We start from the raw sequence: 22,398 nt of genomic DNA, 5'->3' as shown, positions 1-22,398 counted from the left end.
ACTAAAGTCTTGCTGTAATAAGCTGTATAAAGATATTGGGTTTAACCAGGACTGCATTGTTACACTATTCATGACACTGCATTGTTTCCCAGAAAACAGGAAGCTATACAGACTTAAAATGACCCAGATCTGACAGCAATCGAAGACAGACAATAGCCCTCCTAAGACAGGATATATACCTGAGGCGGTTCATAAGGCACCAAAACACTTTGGCGGCCTGTCATTGAGTCCTCAACATACTGGGCATGACTGTTTCCCTCCACACGAATAAGGTGACTGGGTGGAGCTATTTGACCTACAGACACAAGAAAACCAAGGCAAAATTAATTAAATGACAATTTCACACAAGTCACATAAGACTTTCAATTTACCATGGAAAATCTTGTTTGACGGCAACACAAGACAAATATAACTATAAAATAATAACTTAACCTAAAATACACAAATACTCAATACTAGAAAAAATATATATTATAAACATAAGCATCGTTGTGTATTTAGAAAAGGTACAGCTTTGCAGAAAGGAGAGGTAACGTCACAGTGGTTGACAGGGAGAGAAACCGCACCGTCATTGAACTCGCGGCTGAGCTCGTGGTTGGGGCAGCGCTTCACCACCTCTGTGACATGCTCGGCCTTCTTGTAGACTGGCATCGCCCGGATCACAGCGCCTTGGGGAGGGGGCGTCATCACCTTGATCTGAATAGGGCACGTCTTGGCGATCTGACAATACAGCTTCTTCAGTTCTGTGGAGTACTAATGTAAAGAAACGGGAAGAGATCATCAACAACCAAATTGTACATAAGCGAACAAAAAAACCTTTGATACAGGCTGTGTGTATTAGACTGTAGTGTCATGCTCTTGAAAGGCCCAGCCCTAAATACTTCATGATTCAGAATGAGCGAACACTTTTTCATGAAAGAAGACAATCTTATGGGAATGGTCAGATTTTAAATACAACCCATTTTAACTACCAGGGTTCTTTACTGTCTACCCTGTTATTAATGTTTCCACAAGAACATATCATCATGTCAGTCAGCACAGTTTGGCAGGGAGAGGAGGACACTCCCAGAAACCCTGATGTCTGCAGGAAAATCATTCAGGCACTTCCAAAGAACACGGTTAATCAGCTCCCAGTGTACAATTCCTCCTTTGCTCTAAGCAGTCTATCAGAAGGACATGGCTTGTTAAAAACTTTTAAGTGGTATTAAACCTAATGGAAAAACACCTAGGGAGATTGTGAAAAACACAACCATCAAATTTAAATGGAGTTTTTAGTTTTTTTGACAGTATCAGCTTAGATTTACATCAGACCAAAATATTTCAGTTCACTTCAGAGGGAAGCAGAAGATTTGATTTGGTCCTGATTGACGTTGAACTCGTCTTATCCTAAGCGAACAAGACCAGGGATGTGAAGTGACATTGTTTTTCCATTGACTAAGCTGTTCTTGAAAGTGCATCACCACCCACGGGAGACATTGCTTGCATCACAGGATATGACCGATTCATACAGGATGTCACGGTCAGTGAACAGGAACGCATTAGCCTTTAATGCAAGCTGACAAATCCACAGATGTACACATGTCCACTAATAAGTAGGCTAGGCTTACTAGTAATATGAACAGTGCACGGACACATTTGTAGAATTTAACATACTAAATGGTTTGTAATCTGTTGGCAAATTCCAAGAAAATAAATACTGTTAAAACATACAGGTATTTCTTCAAAAACAAATGAATGTAATTGTTATAATTCACTCGTAGCTCTGCTTAGGTAAGGGTGGTGCAAAGGCAGAACTGTGACAAGAGAATGATACACAATCATTAATAGCACAGAATAGGTGTCTTAATCTGTTAGGCTAAATTATTTCTGAAAGGTTTATGAAGGATTCTACCACTTTCTCAGTACATGTGCATTACTATTTCTTTAAGAATTGCATAAAGCCTTTTCAAATGGGAAAACAAAACTAGAACATTTTTCTTTCAGGTTCATTTGGGGAAAAAAGATTTTGTGAACACTGCTAGGGGCTATTCTCTAGAACAATGGTACATTAAATTCCATTTCTGTTAACTTTTTTTATGAAACGTTCCAATGAAAGGAGCCCTTCCCACCACCTGCCTAAGTTGAGTTATAATGTTACATAAACTTGGCAATGATATTTCCACAATGCCACCCCCCCCTCCCTTCTTAAAACCAACACATAATGGTGCCAAAATCCTTAAACTGGAACACCTGCCCTTTCCCTTGGGATTGTCAAAGTATTTTCAATGATTACAAACTAAAACAACTGTAAAAGTGAATTGTAAGTAACAGCTAACTATGTAATCTAGCTAACTCATCAAGGTAAAATGAGAGAATGCCGAGTTCCATACAGATCCATTTTGCACAGTGACCTGATTGGCATATTGTTTTTCTTGGTTTTTAACTTAAAAAAGAAAAGAAAACCATGTCTCAGAATTATCTTTTAAGATCGTCTAATACTACTCCCTAACTTACTATTGCAACATCTTACTGGTTCATTGAATCCTCCCAAGTTAACTAATAGGAAGCCCACTGAATAAGTCCAGTGGTGCAATGATGAAAGGGTAGTCATAAGCCCTAATCAGTCTGATCAGAAACACAAGGCACCACCTACTGGCCTCTCCCAGTTAACACATTCATTCTTTACACTTCTTCACAATACTGACAAGGTATAAAAGAACAATAGTGCAGCTATATACTGATTTACTTTATTAATTTCCCTATTAAAATTGATAATTTGCTCTGGAAATACAACTCCACATTTGCATTTCCTTTCAAAAAAGTGGTTTTATTGATAACATAAAGGAATGTTAAAACACTAGTCTTTCTCCAACAACTTTCAGCAGACCATGATTTAAAGTACTGTAAATGACTCTGAAATCTAGATCATATTCCATAAAATCTGAAAATAAAATTCACCCTGAAACTTGTTGTCATTCAGGTAAATAAACCCAGAAAAAAGCCAATACAATACAAAGCAATGCAAGACCTGAGGCAAAGCAGGTGGGCTGAGGGACTCGGTATTGCCTATCACACACCACGCGACAGGAGGGGAACATTTACACAAGCTAAACCGCAGAACTAACTATATAAAACAAACAAAAAAAACGGGAAAAGAAAACCCCCTCAAAGAGCGTGTCCCAGTGATTCTTGCTGTCCTCCTGGCTGAAACATCATGAAACGCTAGAATACTGGACTGTGAGAGTATTTATTGACTAGATAAGTTAAATTTAAAGAATGATGAAGAATCAATAGTACCTAATTATTCACAATGTCAATTGAGTTTAATGCTGCTTTAATCAAGAGGCTGCATTAAAAATAAATTATAAATGAGTAAACAACATAAATCTTATGCAACTGGCAAATGTTAAAGCTAGTTCTGCATGATGTTTTAACGGAATGTGATGATTTTCACCATTACCTACAGAAACTGTGTAGCCTACATCCAAAATCATTAAAGTATACGGTATACTGTAATTGTCTCAATGTTAACTTAAGTGTAGCAAACAGTAGTTTGAAGTTTTATGGAAATTAAGCAAAACATAACATGCAAGGTAGATTTGGTATAATTCTTGTGTTGTGACAAAAAAGCAGCAAAGTCAGTGAAATAATGGAAATAAAGCAGAAAGAAAGGAAGTGAAAATAATAACTGAATATAAAAGAATGCAATCAAAGGACACGGGACAATCTCTTTCACTCTATCTTCCTGTTCGAATCCCTGGATGATAGATTTCCTTGGGGATCATTGCTCAGCCCTGCAGGTGCTCCATACAGAGTTAATGGTGATCGTGTGACTGTGACTTGTGTCCCGCCTTGAGGTTTCGGGCCACGTTCCAGCCACGCTGTCTGAGCTCATCAAGAATGCTGATATTGCCTCCTCCACCTTCACCTCTAGTCAAACAGTTTAATTTACACAGATATAAAGTGAATTAAAAAGCCAAATGCACACACAGGCACTGAGTTGTTTTCAGCCCTTACAGCATCCCAGCCCTCAAGCCATAAAGTTTGAAAGCACAAATATGCATTCACTCCCCCTCACCTTTTGCTCTGAAAGAGAAGCACAGATATGGAGAACTAAACGTCAAGGGGCAATAGTCATAAGGCAAAATGAAATGGGAGGTTAGTGTGACTGTGGGGATTTGGTGGCCACAATGGGTGGGCCTGCAGCCTAAAACATATCATTACCTTTACTTCTTATCTGGCATAATGCATACTTCACTCTCAGTGATGACCATGACAGACTGGGCTGACTTTTTAACTATTCAGTTTATTCGTGTACAAAGTTTCCTTTATTTCACATTAAATCAACTGCATAGAACTGATCATATTGTAACATGGACATTCCCATTAATGTAATAGGCAGAACACTAATTCCAGCTAGCGATCCCACAGGCCTTCAGAGAAACAGTAAATGGAAAATGTCTGAAGACACCACCTTACAATTTAATAACATAAAATAAGGTGGAAACTCATGCACCATCATTAATGTGTACTCCGCAAAAATAAGGGCAGCTGGAAAACAAAAATGATACTGAACTGTACTGTGCTGTGCTGGTGTCAAGTCTCAAGTTTCCATTTTCTTATTGTAAAAGATTAACCAAAATAGAACGCCACTGTCAGGCTCGTATGTGTATTTGCATGCACATCATCTAATTCTTTTCAATTTAATGGTGCTTGAAATGAAAAACAAACTACTTCTTTATATTAAACACAGCAATCAGTTATTGATAGCTACTGTTAACCATCAGGGTTGCCGAAGTTCCCCTTTTTTGCTTTTTTAATAGTTTCATATATATAGTTTTGCACCATATATGCACTTAATTTATTTTGATAATGGTTCAGCCACATACTAATTATTGAAAAACATAATGACATTTCAAATATAAAGGCTGCTCTCAATATATTTGACTAAAAGTTTTGTGAAGTAAAATTACTTTATTCACTATTGTCTGCACAGACCTGACACCCTACTATATTCTAGAAATCACTTGGGATTTTGTACCTGACTTGACAATGCAAGTAATTACAGCCTTCAATGAAATAATATCCAAACAAAAACAAACAAAAACAAAAATCTATTGTTTCAAAGTTATGTTAGAATGTGGTCCAGACATATCAGAAAAGGAAAAACACAAAATATTGACAAAGTAAGTTAATTATAACAGCTCAGCTAACCACGAATCTAGTGTAGAATTGTCTGGCGAACAAAAATACAGGACTCAGACTGTCCACTCTCCTATTCCCTTTCTCTTTCTGTGTTTCCCAGGAAGGGCTGTGCAATCATCTATTTGAGTATGCTATGCTCTTACTGATCAGATTAACAAAACCAAGCCAGTGGCAGTAAAAACACATCATTAAGGTGAGTAATTTTCCTGTTTACACCAAATACAATCCCCCCATCCCCCCACCCCCCCCCATCAGTGATAACGCAAGCTATAGCAGGTCTGTTCTTGTGGATCTCTGGAAGGAGTTACAATATTCCCTTTTTCCAGACAAATGCTGCGGGCACCGGGCCTATGCAAGTCCCAACAACAGCCGCAGCTTTAACCAAGCTCATTTGGCGCCTCTGGTCTTGTCTCGTTCATACCTTGCAAGTAGTGTCATGTCTAGAGCTTCTCCCAAACCTGTTTAATCTGACAAAAATGCAAGTCCCACCCCTCCCCCCCCACAAGTAAGAAAACACACCTGCCTTTTCACATGGATTTTTGCATTTTAAAATCAAATACTTCCTTTCATGAGTTTATACGTTTTCACAAAGAGAAAAAAAAAACAAAAAAAAAACAAACTACGAGTCTATGGCAGGTAGCCTACATAAAAAACTCTTGGGATGGTTTACTTCTTGCAGAAGGAGCAGTTCCCACACTTAAAAAGCAACAACGACGAAAGGAGGAAATAAACACCACCAAACAAAACCAAGGAGTAGAAAGGAAACAGAAACTGCATCTAGGGCATAAAAAAGCAGCACAGGAATAACTTGCATTAAACATTATCCTACACATCACTGTGATCTATATGACTTGTCAATTGTTATCACAACTGGAGCATGCATGACTCTGGCAATGGACTATCATGATTGCAAGCCACCTAACTCTCATCTTACAGCAGTGCACCTGATATCAGCCCTTAAAAAAGGGATGCTTCCCATTTCCTACACCTTACATATACAATATGACCTGTGCAAAATCTCCACACTTTGCTCAAAGAGATAGTGATCGGGGATAAGCTCAACAGCACAATGTCATGCACTTGCCACTTTTACAATTAAAGAATGTATCTATTGGAGGAATTCCATACAGCCCTAAACACACCAAGTCATGTTCATGGCTTTGAAGAACAGCCTTCAGAAAGTGGAAATGAACTGGGCGGTCCATCCCACATTCATTTCCCTTCCTGCCAAACACATATTTCCCTTTTCCTAGACATCTGTACCTAATACAATTGCAAATAGATAAGTTGATGTTAACTCTGTAAATAAGGGCGTGTGTTAAGAAATAATAACAATAATAATAATACAATTAAGCAAAAAGTGAAAAATGAATGAAACTAGGCACTATTGGTAAACATTTAATTTAGAAATGCCATTCTTAAGATGTTGTTTGGACTTGCTAAAATGTAAGTGACACATTCTGGGACAGAAGAAAAATAACTATTCTAAAACAGTTTTCCATTAACAATTTTTATTTGGGGGGGTGGGGGGGATTTTTCTTTTCTTTTCTTTTTTCCAAGCAACTGGTTTATACCCTATCATTAAAATATCAAAACCAGGAATGTGATGATCTGGTGAAGGTACACACATGTAGTCCGCTGTGAAATGGAACATTTCTATGTAATTATGGTGGATTTCCCCCTTAGCCATTGAAGGGTTACTCAGTCTAAGCTAAGCCAAATCTTTGTGTTTGTCAGTTTCACAGTTGCTGTTATATCTGTTTTTTTTAATACTATAAATCCCTAAAATTATTTAGACCTCATGCAAAAACCAAAATGCATTAAAATATATGTATAAATCTATTGTGTGCATTGTTTTTTTAAGTAGTAGGGTACATATTTTAAATATAGCCTATATTTGACAAATGTAAAACAAACCTACAAATGTTGATTTATTAGTAACAATAACAAAGATCTGCAATGCCAGACTAGCTCTTTAAAAAGACAAATCACTTCCTTTGAATTAGTCAAATCTTTCCTTTCTATTGAAAGCTCTGCCAATAGTTCAGTATGGTACAAGTAATCTTAGATTGTTTGAACATCTCAGCCTCGAAATAAACCTGTTTGAAATCTGGCTTTTCAAAAGCATTACCCAGAAAACATTTTCCTATCAGTAAATCTCTTCAGATCTAACTCCACCTCCTCCCCCCACCAACAGTGTAGATTTAAGACTCCTCTGCTGTGACAGACAAGTTAGAACAGGCTGCATGACACAAACAAGTCTCGGCCCCATCTCGTGCGGAATGGGATGGTTGCAGATGTTCCCTGGCAAGCTACATCTTGTATTTTACAAGAACTCTCATCTCCAAACACATCGTTCCATCCTCTTTGCCTGCGGCAGAATCTAAGACTTATTCATTGAGCTTAACCCATTGAAAACCCTGGAAGTTCAGCAAGAACCATAAGGTTCAGGTAAATAATTATGACATTTACAGGAGTATTATTTTTGGACCCTCAACCTTTACTATTCTAGAAGCCTGCCACTTTAAAACTTGTTTCTATAATAATCCCCCTTACATTACTCCAAAGCCATTGGAGTTCTTGTTTTTTCAATTAGAAAATTGAGATTTCTTTATTCAAACCATCAATGCTCTCCCACCACATGTCTACTACTGTAAATACAAATGGCTTTCTAAAAATGTGATGTGAATTAATTTCAGTTAATCTGTTGCAATAAGCAACCAAGTGCGTGCACTGGAGTTTAAGTTAAATTGTTCTGGAATTTCTCAATGAAAATTCATACATATGAAAACATTTAAAGCATTTGAAGTTTACAGTTTTGCAAAGTGCACTGGAAATGGATGTGTGTGTTATATGGTCTTCACAGAAATGTGCAGAGCAAAGAGGAAAGAAGGCAAGGACCAGCTTAATCACTCTTTAAAAAGAAAATCAATATTTATCTATTTATAACATTGTATTTAACTAACTCAAACCAGCAATGATATGAAATGTGATAATAGACACTTTAGGTGTGTCTTTCCTCAAAATGTGTCACAGTCTCAGACTGGAAAAGGTTAAGGTGTGGATATAGGATTAGGTTCAACTCCAGAAAACAATCATCAAACAAAACAAAAGGCAGAACACTAATTCCAGCTACCGATCCCACGGGCCTTCAGAGAAACACTAAAAGCTCTGCCCCTCTTTCATCATCAAAGCCATGGTGATGACATCACACAGAGGGCCTCAACTAGCCAGCCTACAGACGGCAGATACATTATTTTAAAAGGATTACGGGAACCACTTTGCTGCTTCTTTGAATTCAGAGCATGGAGAGCTAAGGCAAAAATATGTATTTTTAGTAATTTAAAATAGTTAATTTTAATTTAATAATAATAAAGATATTTAGCATGTAAATGTTTTTACATTTATGTAAAACTTGTTGCATTTAATATGCATTTGTCACTGGAGATGACAAAATCCAAGAAAACAATACATTCATAACATAAAGTAAACTATTTTAGACTGTTAAACTTTAGGTTTAATTCTTAAGTTGTAGTCTTTTAAAAAAACATTCAGTTTTAATGAATGATTTCCCTACTGGTCAGAAAAATTTAAATGCAAGAACTACATGTAATAAAAAGTGGAAAGATACTGATTTGGACAGTGTAATAATAACATAACTCCTCCATTTTGGTTGCTCCGAATGCATAATAGCAAATAACAAACCCTCAGGGCTGAAACCACACAATTCAAGAAGAGCTCATGTGATCATGCAAGTTCACTGCAGTTGCAGTCATTCTGCCATTTACGGTAATTCATTAATTAATTCACAGATTAATTTATCCTAGTATGTAATGTAGGTCATTAAATGGTTACCAGTTTTGAATATTCAAGGCAGCCAGGACATGAAGAGTATTTAACATGAGAATTTGTTTTACACCTAACTCACCTAATTTAGTCATTCAAATATAAACCCCTCAAAAACCCAAGTCAGGGGGCAGGGTAACTGCTCATTGCTAGTCCTGTAAATTTCAAATACACCATTGTTAGCACAAAACATATACTTAAAAATGTGGAATCTGTGAATCATGTATTTGTACCATATAATAGAAACAGTAATGATCGTTCTAGATGTATGTGAGAGAGTATAAAACGTACACAGAGATGACATATATATAAATAAATAAGTCATAGATGCATATATTGAATTAAATAAAAACATTTATAGGGGTATCCCATAATAATAGAATTAACACTTAAATTTCACAGCCAGGGTCTTAAGTAGGCACCTAGCACAGGGCAGCCTAGCTCTGAGAACACTTGGGTGTGGTCCTCACACCCCAGTACAGCTCTCTGAAAACAATGGCACATTTGACAGACACATTGTTTTTTGGATGTGAAAATGAAAGGATGAGAAAGTTAGTGTGGGAATTGGGTAAATGTCACTATCCCACACTCGGCACAACCAATGACTGCAATATTGCCCAAAAACTTCCTTCTACCTACTCTAATCTACCCGTTTACGTAAAGGTGCAGTATTTTACACTTTTGATTTGTGCAATAAGCCTATAACCTAGACACAAGCTCTTGCCAAGCCTGGAGAAAACTAATAGCTCGTTGTTTTTAAATGGTTAAAAACTAATATCCCATGACACAAACACACATAATATACACACACACACACACACACAAAATATATATTATTGAAAAGTGTGCCAATTTCCCCCTAAGAAATTTGCATAACTTCTTATTCGAGCTTCATAACAGTGCCAAATGTACTAGTGGTGTGAATGCATTTTTTTTTTAAAGCTCAGCAAAACACCATTTGTTTACAGTAATTAAGCAGCTAATGAACAAAAGTATTACATTAAATTACAATATCAGCATTTCATTTATTGGCAGATAGGACCCCAAAGAAAATCAATATTTTACACAACACTTTTTAATAAGGTGTTATAATTCCTCATGAATTAATATATGAATACCACAGGATAAATACATGAATATGTCATGCACTTAATTAATTAATCACATGTATAACAGGGTTAGGGTTCATATGCTCAACATCAGAACTCAAGAGGATGTTCATGAGGTATTGATGTTTAAATCCTATGGTATTCATATATTAATCTGAGTAATTACAGCACCTTATTATAAAGTGAGACATTTTAATTAACTGAACATCTCTGTCAAAAACTGCAAACTGATAATTTTGCACACAAGCTACTCTGGATGTGCCATTTTTGTTGTTGGTGCCATTATTGTTGCTGTTTTTAAGCAAGCTATGGATATTTATCAAGTTTCTATGGAGTATGACTTTTGAAGTAGATATTCAGTTAGTACTCCCCCCCAACTTCTACCTCATTGCACCTTCAATGAGTAGGAGCAACAGAGCACAGGGGGCGCTGGGGAGGCCAGTTCTGATGGATTGTGACCTGCAGCACTGTGCAAGCTTTCCTCAAACATGAATATACTTTTCCCATCAGAATTCAGAATTGAAAACGGTCTTAGAGTGTCTAGAAAAGACATTAATATACACAAATTTATACAGCACACTTAGTGAGACCAAGAGAATTTCCCACCAATGAAGAGTAGAAAACAATGGTTGTGCTTGGAGAGAGACATTTAAAAGAAAAACTGGTTATATGACAAACTGTAAAACATACTGTTTTCCTTCACCACATTAATTAGTTTTGCTGCAACTTCAAGTTCAGATATCTTATTTGACTATTTTGTCAATGCAAACACCAAAACACAATATTCTTCTATCCAGATACATCGGAAGTTGTTGCTGAGCACCGATCACAGCAATAAACTATTCATGTGTACCACTGAACAGCTTGTGCTCCGCATCTCGATAACATAATAATCTGAACGACTGACGGAAAATCAACACACCAACACAATGATTTACTCTTTGCAAAACAAGGAAATTAATGAAAATTGATTCAAGCACTTACTGTCCAGGTGGCAGACTTTGCGGTACTGGACTGCTGAAAGGACACATCGAAGGTGTGGGGTCCGGGATAGTCTGTATTTGAGGGGATAGCAGGGGATGGCGAGAGTGCATCGAATGTAGAACTGGGCTGGGCGTAGGGTGATGGTGCGGTGACATTGTTCTGGGCGTGCTCATTGTTGTATGGACTGGTGGATGTTGAGCCACCATTCTGCATCTGCTGGTCCATGCTGTTCAGGAGTCCCAGGTTGGTATACTGTGACTGAGAAGAGAAGAGAAGATGATTTTAGAATCACAAATGAGGAAAGCATTTCATATCATATACATTACATACGTAAGAATAAAACACATTAATCTACTTGATTAGTCAGTGTAACTGAATACCCTACAATTCTTATGTTGTACTATCTGTCACACAATAAAATGAAAAGGAAATCAAAAACAGTGTAAGGGTGACAAACAGATCCACATTCATCTGAGCAATTATGTTTGTTTTTTTATAATGTGAACAGTTACCATGTATTAAACGGCAAATATGCAGCAAGCAGAAAAAGACTACCTTTTGGAAAACCCATGGCAGTTTTTTACCATCTACAATGATTATACATGGGAATTCATCTGATGCTCCTTTTTTTAAATAAGTTACATAATAAAAACACTTTCATGCTCCTTCAATATTCAGGTTTTAAGAATTGACAACCAATATTTATAAATAGATTGGCAACAGTGTGCAGTACTTTCATTCAAATTAGCCATACACCTACTGGATCAGAAGGTTGTTTGCACAAATAAATAGAAGGCACCCGAAACGGTCAACGTTAAAGAATATGTTGACCAACTTGTCAAATAGGGTGACGTGCTTTCAATGGCTTTAAGAGATTTATTAGGTAATCACAACCAGTAATCTTCATTGTACTTGCAAAACCCGTTTGTTTCAAATAACATGTTTTTTTACCTTTGAGAAACTGATGAGCCTACTTATTGCAGTATTAATAACAATATAATATTACTCTTTGATGCATTTAAATTCCCAAAGAAAATGTGTGCAACACAAAGCCAATATTAAATCCCCTCAACATAAACAGACCACAATAGAAAATAATCCAAGGAACCAACATCAAATAATTTAATAAATATGTGTATCTGATATCCACAGCAGACCTTGAGAGACTGAAATGGGTGTTGCAGTGGCCTTCACACAAATCTTTTCCAAGAGATTCCAATTTCTGTACAACATTTTACTGGAGTTTTCCAAAATCAGGTAAAAGTTTAAAAAATGCCTAACAACTGTACATTTTCCAAAGAATGGCAAATTTACTGACGATGAAAAAACCATTTAGATAAAAATGATGTTGTGAGACCACAATATAAAGCTTTTAAGTCTGCATCTCGGCCAAATTCACTCAGTGAGTCTCGTGCAATAGGAGAGGAGCGGTGAACTAAAATGGCAGCCTCTTGAGGAGAACAAGACAAGATCCTGGATGTCCGCCAACAGTATCCTGACTGCTCTGGTGGCCATTCATTTCATTCCATTCCATTTATAACCGTGCATTCCAGGACTAGGTGCCATGTCTCTGTGGCTCTTTAGACGGCTATTAATCTCTTTAGACTTTTTATTTCAGGCATGACAGCCAGCAGCTGTCCAGCTCACACCCAACGGCAGGTGCTCTCTGTGCCAGGTGACATCAACACACACAAACATGCACCTGAGAGGGGCAGTCTGCCGTCTCACTGCACCTCTCCCACAGAGCCAGGGGGCATGGCTGTGTGTTGTTTGCAGATAAGGGTCACTGTGTGTGTGAGCCACGAGCCAGCACAGCCTCTGAACAATGACACCAGGGCTTTTAAAGAGCGCCTGGGAACAATACTAAGGGAAGGCAGGTGTAGGATGTAGTGTGTGCTCTGTGGGGAAGAAAAAAAAAAACTCCATTCCCAAACCTTCCAGTCTGCTCTTACAGAAAGGTAAGGCTTTCCTGGGGCACGCGTTCTTGTACAATGGAGCAATTAGGGGACAATAGTACACTTCAAAACTGGAACGCCAGTAGAATTCCTCTTTCTTCTGAGTAGTCTCTGTACAATTTGGTACGGCAATATCTTATTTCATGAGGCAAGGGTTAACAAAATCCCACAGTAAGGCAGTAGAGGTCACACATGCAAATTATACAGTTTCTGGAGCTATGCTTGCAAGAACAGGTCTATTTTGATGAGAGGGGATTCACTCAAGCTTTTTTATAACGTAAAATGCTTTTAGAGGAGGCATACTAAGCCGATGTGTTGCAGACATTGTAAATTCTGTCATCGCCCAGGACATGACTTAAATGGGATCCATTCACCTATACAGGCCACCTAAAATTCTGCTGTAGGCTACACCAACTGAATCAGTGTATTTAAAAGATGGACTTATCATTTTATGGATAGTTATTATATTAAATGTAAACAACTTCAAAAAATATATTGCATCAAATACAAAAACAAGATAAGTCACCTCAGCTTAAATCATGATAATTGTATCCTTAGTTTTCTGTCATTTAGTTTTTTTAATTGCATTGAAATAAGTGTTGTTTTTCCTCATTACTTGTTCATTTTCTGAATTAAGGGCTGAGTGCAAGAAGATCTATTTCTTGAAGCAACTGGAATCACCAGCTGTGGGTAATGGTGTAAGAAGTTGTCTTCACTGGCATGAATTTGTGGTGATGACATTCACCCAATTAAACAATTGCATAATCGTGTTTATACTGAGGTGACTGAAACAGGTAGCTCTGTTATCTAAAATACCTTTAATAATCAATTTTATTAAAATGTATATATACACACATCTAAATATTATCCTTTTAATAATCATACTAATATTAATAAAAAACCAATCTAAAGCTCAAATGAAGAGAATACCCATTTATACCCAAGTCAAGTCCAACAATGCAGGCCCTAGAGAAAACTGCTTCCTCCATTAAGTCATCAGTTCCTCTTTTTGAATACATAGTAGAAAGACATAACTATGATTATTTGCAAAATGTATCACCCTTATCTTAATTTTAAGAACTCTTGCAAAATTAAACTTTCATTAGATTAATTTCACTCCATCATCCTTAGAAATATTTATTCTAAGCTGTTCTCAATATGACAAAGCTCAGTGAGGCACAAAAAGGGTTTCTTCAAGAAGGAACTTTTTTCAAGACAAAAAGAGTGAGAAATAAAGAGTTAAGCACTACAGCAGAACACTTCACCTGGATGTCATTCACCAGATTTTTTCTTATTATTTATATATGTCAGGTTTATTTCTAATCCCTTTACTCATATCTTATTCCACTGCAATTCAGCAGCCATTTAATAACCACTTCTGCTCCTCTTAAAAATATGTGCAGTTTATAGCTGCCTTTAAGCAAAGACCCCATAGTTGTCAGGCTGCTTAGCAGAAGTATTATAAATCACTGCTCAAAGCAAACCACACATCCTTTAATAAACCTGACAAAAGGATATGAAGGTTGGTCAGAAAGTTTTGAAATTGAAGCATGATTGTTCTTTGCCTTTGCATGATATTCCACCTCAGCACTTACATTCATTTGAATAATACAGAAGCCATAGCAGATCTTTTCAAAGGAAACTCAGTCATATGAAATGTGAGTTAATTTACCATTAAAGCATGACAACATTAAGCTTATCAACATTGGAATGAATTTATATCACTGATTACAATAAAATCCCCTGAGCTCTGTAGGTATGATCGCAGAAGATGTTACTTTAGAGGTCTCTATGATTCTCCAAAATGACAGAACTATCCACAGGGCATACAAACTAATCTATAGACAAAAGGGTTCAGACCATTCATATTTTCACCCTAAGATATCATATAGCAAAAAGTCCTTGTTTGTGTTTTAGTTCAAGACAATACAATACTAGACATAATTCAATGTCTAAGGAAGATTCGGTCAGGTAGTTGAAGCTTTCAAATTACATACAAAGAGATCTTTGTTCATCTAAATCTATTTTATATAGGCCTATAGCTTGTGATTGTGCCGATACCACTTACAAAACCTATTCCATGCTGGATGACAAGGACAGAGTGGTGAACCAGGGTACCATTCCTTTTAAAAATAAACCCACAGCAAACCAAATCCCAAACTGCAAAGCATTGCCTATATGTTACCAATTGTTTTTTCTTGCCTGTGTGGGTATAATTACAGTAAAAATAAGAAATGTGCAAATTATTGTTTAGTTTAATAGGCTAGTCAGCTGACGAATTCCATCAGTTTACTGTTGAAGGATGAACTGTTTTTATTGGTTTTCTTTTCAAGATTATTAAGAGAAGCTACTGGAACATTCCAGACTTTTCCCTGTTAATACTTAAGTGGGAAAGAATGCATCTGCTGGAGGGGAAAATAAATTATTCTCTTCTGCTCCTCCGAAAGTATAGACTTCCCTAAATAATTACATTCTTAGTATCAAATTAATCTCCTTTCAATAAGTTAAAAAGCAAGATGTCTTTAGTATTATTTCAAATTTAAGTGAGTACAGGTTTCTACTTTGCTGTTGGTGTGGGTCAAATTTTGATTCAGTCAGGCCATATGCACAGTATTATTATTGATTTACTTAATCAAAACTAAAATCACATACAATACAATACTGAAGTGCTTCATAAAAGTATAGCAAAGTAATACTAAAGCATATGGCTTCCCCCAAAGAAGCCAATGGAAGTGAATGAGAACCTCAGGGAAAAAATACTTGTCATTCCTTGGCCTTCTATCACCTTTCTCGTGTAACCTGGATTGACCAAGAAGTGCCTCTGTGTGGTGGTGGGGATTGACAACAGGATGAGAAAACATAAACTAGAACATGATGCTTGGCCTGCACTTCATACCTTATGAGAAAGTTCATTTTATTTTAACACCAACACACTATTAAAACAACATACTATTAAAACACTTTCAGGAAATTACTAAATATGACCTAGTTGACTAAATTCTAATGGACAAAACATCTCCCATGAGGCCCATGGGTGCAAAATGTGATGGTGCCAAAAGTAACAAAGGTAAACAGAAGCTTCTAATTCAAATGGTAATCTGCTCTGACGATATGACAACTACTATAATTTGTAGTGTGCTGAATTTAAAGGTAAACTTTTTATTAAGAGTGTATGAAGCTCATTGCTTTAACAGTTAAATGCATCTTCTATAGTACCATGTCTGTATATCAGAAGTGCATATAAACCTTTGGAACCACATAACCAAAATGTAGATGAATAAATGAAAATAAACCAACAATTTAAGAGAACCAAATCATCTCAACACTTTCATGTACATATTTTACCTTCATAACTACAGGTTGAAAAGAATGATAAAATTAAGACCAAAACAAGAAACATTAGGAAACTACAAATTGAAGTTTAAATTACATAGATTATAATTGTGAGGAGTATCAGGAGGAAACTTCAGTTTAACATATATAAAGCTATTCATCAAGAAACCATTTAGGCCAAACTAAAGCAACACAATCAAAGTTTATTTTTGCCTCTGCTTGACCGACCCTAGTGACCGAGTGTGTTGACAGCAGGCTGCTGGGAGCTAAAGGTGTTTTGGAACTCAGGAGACAACACAGCCACCTGTTAATAAAGAATGATGGGTTTGGAGAATAATATCAAACAACCAGGAGCTTTTTGATCCTACAAAGCTAAAACAGTCTCAAGTGTTAGGGTAAACATGACAATGTACTAACGGGTCAACACTACGTACGTGTCTGCATTACTTTGGGTTGGCCATTTCTTTTAGGAGATTACTCACACAGTTTGTGATTTTTACTATATCTGTGAACATAGACCAAATTAGTAATTCTACTCCGTTCATGTACACCAGTAAATTAAAACCTTCAGTACCAATTTAAATTAAGACACCATATGTCTCTTATTTTGTTGCACTGGATTCATTCATATGCCTTAACATATATATATATATATATATATATATATATATATATATATATACACACATACATACATTATATATATATATATATATATATATATATACACACACACAGACTGTAACAATGTTGTAATACATTATTTTGTTCCAAGTCAATACATTATTGACTATATATATATATTACAATTCAGCCATCATGAATGCTTGTTAATCCCAATTTTAAATTTCACACATCCCTCTTAAAAATGTTACATATATTTCCAGAATTCACACCCTTCCCAGCCATTACAACACAGTTTCTCCTGTGTTAATACAATTGCTATTGTAGTAGGATACACTCAAGGTAGCAATTAGGCACTTAAAAAAATAATGTCATTTTCCCATGATAAAGATATAGTACCTGGAGACATGCCAAATAATAAAATCAAACATAATATGAGCATTTGAAAAATAATAATCAAGCTTGATTTGTTTGTACCTAGTTTGACTTTGTATGGTATTCTCAGCTTCACTACTGGGCCAGTAAATTTCAGCACCTAAGTTCCTGGTGAAGATCTAACATGATTGATTCCAAATTGAAACATTGGGGTTTAACTATAATAGCATTACTTTCTCTAAGCAGATTAAAAGGTTTCAGAGTGTGAATAAATACATATTATATAAACTGTTTGAATGATTGTAACAAGTACATCAAATTAGCTAATGGAAATTAAATACACAACAATCTTATTTTGGCCATTTTAAAAATCACCATTTGAGGAATACTGAGTGCAATGTGGTTCCAGCACTCGTATTATAAAATCTTAAATAAAATGACTTGGAGTTGCCATTTGGCTGTTCCTTGAGGGAAAGAGCTACTGGTCAACTAAAGGAGGTGAACCAGCAGTTCATGATCTTCCCACCTCTTCTCAGAAAGGGAGCTGTCAAAGCTGTCAGTATTACAGGAACATACCCTATTTACGTGACTGCTGCTCACAATACATAACACATTTTTAACTAATTTTGCATGTGCTTATTATAGTATCAAAGTTAATTTTATACAGAGCAAAAACACAAAGCAAAGAAAAATAAGTTGGTAATTTAACCACTCAAGGCATTTCTGGTCTGTGCTAACCATTGTATGTATCCAGCCAAATGCAATGCATATATAACATATTCCAAAGGCTGTTGGACTGTTTTATTTGCACAGGCCTGTAGTTGATGTCAAAAGCTATTTGACGAATATCAGTCTAGTCCCTTCACTTATGCAGAAACATGAGATATACAGGAAACTGCAATGTGAATTATGGATAATAGATACATGATTGCATATACCACTGAACACATTAACAAAATTAACATCTCTTAGAACATTATTTAGTATTTAACCTTGTTAAAAAAACAAAAAAAACATTTTGTTCTCTTAAATGTAGTATGTAATCAGCATTACACCAATGTCATGGTTCATAGCAGAAGATTTTGCAATTGCAATGCAGTCTTGCAATAGTGCGTACACTGATTCAGAACAAATGTTGTACAGAAACGTTGATTTACTCAAACTTGAAAGAAAAATATATCTTTAGAAATTAAAGCTGAAGTGTCTGCCTTTTTAAAGAAGTAAGAACTGCAAACAAGGGACAGTAAGAAAAAACTACAAAAATGTACAGACTCTTAACAGAAGAGTCAATTATATATAAAAACGAATAAGCAAAAGAATATGATCAGAGAACCTTTTTATCCTATTTCACTTATTTAGTCATGGCTTACGTCACTGTATTTGCTTATCTTGATTGTCATCTATGTGCATTAATAATAGATTATCAGAAAGAAAACCCATTGAGCTTTTGTCTATGTCCACAATCTAAAACATCAAGCAATGATAAAGGAATAATAATACATGTCATACGTTGTTAACAAAGCTTGCTATACAGTCTAGCATAGTAATTTGTCAATCTTGCACACCTGGAAAATGATTTTAGGATGTTACAGGTCTAAAAACTTATTTAAAAGGATCTCTAAATTCATTTTAAAACACTGACACCTTATTTATATCAAATATCATTTAAAAAAACTAAAAGAAAAACTGGTGAAGCACTTAAATTGATCTAAGTCAAATGAATTTGCCCTGAAGTGATGGATTGTTTCACAGTAGCCTTATCTATGCTGTTTGTTGTCAATAGATGTGATTCTATCCCAAGATTGTCTCAAAGCTAACCTGAGCTAATGACAGAGGTCGGTGGAGACTGTAGTATCACAAACAGCAATTCCCTTCCAAGACACCCTAGGTGTTTATATTTTCGTGTTCTTCGGGATCGTCTCAAAAACATATGCCTAAAAATGAACAACAAACTTTGCCAAATAGGCTTCACCAGCTGCATCTATTTAATGCAACACAAACTACATATTAAAGTCACCTATTGGCTAAACAAGATAAACCGGGATTTCAAAGAAACTATGAAAACCCCAATGAATTTGATTATTATACATTTACATTCACATCAACATTCTATAAATATGATGTCACATGTGTACAGGCTGTAGATATGTTTACAATCTATACATTTAGTTTATCGTTTAACAAACCATGCCATTACAAATATACTAAACTGGGGTTTGAAGAGATCACCTGACAACAGTTAACATCCTCGTGAGGCCTCTAAAATTCAAATTTTCTTCCAGCTGTGGCAGGGGGTAAGAATCCATGTCTAGGGCCAGGACATCCCCACAGAACATGTTACAGTGCCTTCCATGGAAAACCTGCACCCTTACCTCACTGTATTGTGCCGGGGCTGTGGTTTCCAGATACAACATGTTCGCGCTGAGATTGAGCAGTGCAGCTGCCGTTTGCTCCTCTGACTCCAGGATTCTATACCTCTTTTCCCCTTCTCTTAGTTATATAATCTATGGACGTGCAAAGGGACTAGCAAAGGCTCTATAGAATTCTAGGGGGTTGCCATATATACTGGAGTGGGAGTGTCTAGCTCACATCTACCTGTCCAATCTCCTTACCTGAGTGTCTCTGACCTCACCCTTTCTCAAAAAAGCCTGAAATGTCTTCCCCAATTCCCCAGTTTAGCCCTTTTTCCCCTCTCTTTCTCTCAAATGGATATGTATTAAGCAGTGGCTCCTTCAGTAAAAAGCTATGCAAGCCTTAAATATATCATCTTCTCCTGTAAACTACGATTGGAATTATTCAGTCGTTCTTTTCTTGTTTTGATTTTCACATTAAAGTTGAAGTGTAGCGAGAGTATTTAAATGCATAGTGTGATAGAAAAAAGTCATACACAGTTTTTTATGTGAAATAAATGAATATAGAATATTAATTTTATGTTTTTGCAGGCTATTACCTCATTTCTTAAATATTAATATTTTTACTCAATTTAACAGCACAAAGTTGTTTTTCAAGTCATTTGCAGAACTTTAATTTCTTACTTTAATAAAAACGGAAGCCTAAAGCTGAGGCTTCAACCACCTTCTTTGTGAACTTGAAGTGTCATACCTAAATTGTCCCTTTCCTGGTCACTGATTTTAGCTTTCAAATTTATTAGGGCTCTCAACTCTTAGCTATGTATAAAGTTAACAAATCAGCAATGTTTCTATGGTCTGACTCAGAATAACTGAGAAAACTGAATCGGTTAAAATGACTGTTTACCCACTTCTTCAGATTCTGTCCTTTGCAATTGTGCAAAACCACACATTTTAAACTAGAAAACTAAGATGAAGGCAGCTCTTAAAGAAGAAGAAAAAAAAGGGGGCTGCACAGAATTAGAGATATAGCTTGGATAGCCCTGGAATAGCTCTAGCTCTCACGCATACAGCACCTAGCTAAACAACTTTCCTAAGGGCGCAACATCAAGTACAAAGCTCTTTACAGGGCTTACAATGAAATCCCAAACAAACTGCTTTTGAATAAAACTACAGATACGTATTCAACAACAGTAGAAGAGGTAACAGAAAACAAACAAAAATAAATGCACATAAACACCTATTCGCACAACTTGTGTCAAATTAGTCGTGCATCATTATAGCCACAGGAATAAGATGTTTCACGCTAATGCACTTTAAACACACAGAGAACTTTCAGAAAGCTGTGGCAACAACTGTGTCATTCTGGGACAGATTTTAACGCAATGGTCTGAATACATGTTACTGGATAGCCGTAAATGTTTTTTTTATTTTTAGGTTGTTTAATAAATCACTAAAATCATCTTGGCCTTTATTACTTAAAGCAATACATAATTAAAATAAATAACAGCAAGCTCAGATTTCAACAAAATACTCTTCAGCTGTAGCTCTCTGGGACAGGGACTGGAGACTCCAAAGTAATGCTATAAAATGTAGGCTATACTTAGTTTAAAAATGCATTCATAATAATCACTGCATATTTTTGAGAGTTTAAGATTAATCTTGATTGGCTTTAACTAAATATTGGAAATATTGAACACTACAAAGGTATCTACCCACCACCAGAGATCAGAGATCAGAATTGTTATTGGTTACAGTACAGTATTTAGTGTAGTAATGCTGTTAACTCAGACAGATCTGTTAAAGATCATTGTTTCTACAGGTTATGCAGTGCTGTAACAATAGTTAAAACCATGCTTGATCCAGGTCTAAACTGAACTAGATAGCAGACCAATACAAACTAATTTTAAGTAAGTACTAAAGCAGCACAAATACACTACTTTTGACTATTCTTAAATAAATTATTGAGAGCTTAATCACTTGAACATTCACTTTGAAGTAGTTTCGGCATAAGCATAACAAAAATCCTAAAAAACTAGTTCACTGCGTAACAGGGTCTGGAAGAATAGACTTTAGAAGAAGTTCAAAAGAAAATTACCTATATTAATAATGCCTTACAGACAAATTATAAGCCTCACTGACTTGAAAAATAAATGATAAATTACTTTAGTACAACTGTTTCAAGGAAAAGGACAAAGTTGTTAACTGATAATTTAGTTGTAAAAGTATGCAGTTATGCATAGGTTACAGTTATAACCTAAGACATAGGAGAATCAACTACACAGATTAGACAGTTAAACAAAAAGCAATATAAGATTCCACAAAGCCGTATGTGCATTGACCGTCGAAACATAACCAGCTGTCTTAGAGACCAAAAAAACAAGAATCCAGCCCTCCGGAAAATTGCACTGAGATGCTAACCTGTTCCCACCCTTCGAAGGAGTGTGTCTTTAACTGGGAACCACTCTCTCCCCACCTGACCTATGACCCATGAAGAATGCGACCACACGCCAGATCCCCAGGCAGAGGGGTTCTTTAATGCTGCAAAAGTCCCACTCCCTGTCAGCCTGCCTCAGGGCTTACACTAACGAGAGCTGCTCGAAACAAGAAAGAGAGACGGTGCAAACAACAATCAATCCA

At 36.1% G+C, this 22,398-nt stretch overlaps 1 protein-coding gene across 5 annotated transcripts in view; it reads right to left on the bottom strand.

Annotated features, from left to right (window-relative positions):
- The window catches only part of tp63 (tumor protein p63), a 29,120-nt gene extending 9,182 nt beyond the window's left edge, over positions 1–19,938 (bottom strand). For all 5 annotated transcript variants that reach the window (XM_066709191.1, XM_066709193.1, XM_066709192.1 and 2 more), the window contains exons 1-4: positions 19,783–19,938; positions 11,124–11,381; positions 567–753; positions 180–295 (exon numbers count right to left, since the gene is read on the bottom strand). In XM_066709191.1, coding sequence (XP_066565288.1) covers positions 180–295; positions 567–753; positions 11,124–11,381; positions 19,783–19,824 — 603 coding nt within the window. In that variant the 5' untranslated portion in view covers positions 19,825–19,938. The remainder of the gene's footprint in view (positions 1–179; positions 296–566; positions 754–11,123; positions 11,382–19,782) is intronic.
- Between the last annotated feature and the right edge of the window lie 2,460 nt (positions 19,939–22,398).

The sequence above is a fragment of the Amia ocellicauda genome, chromosome 7, assembly GCF_036373705.1.
Source record: "Amia ocellicauda isolate fAmiCal2 chromosome 7, fAmiCal2.hap1, whole genome shotgun sequence".
Classification (NCBI taxonomy): domain Eukaryota; kingdom Metazoa; phylum Chordata; class Actinopteri; order Amiiformes; family Amiidae; genus Amia; species Amia ocellicauda.
Note: the sequence above shows the minus strand (reverse complement) of the source record. Positions and strands in the feature narration are given on the sequence as shown.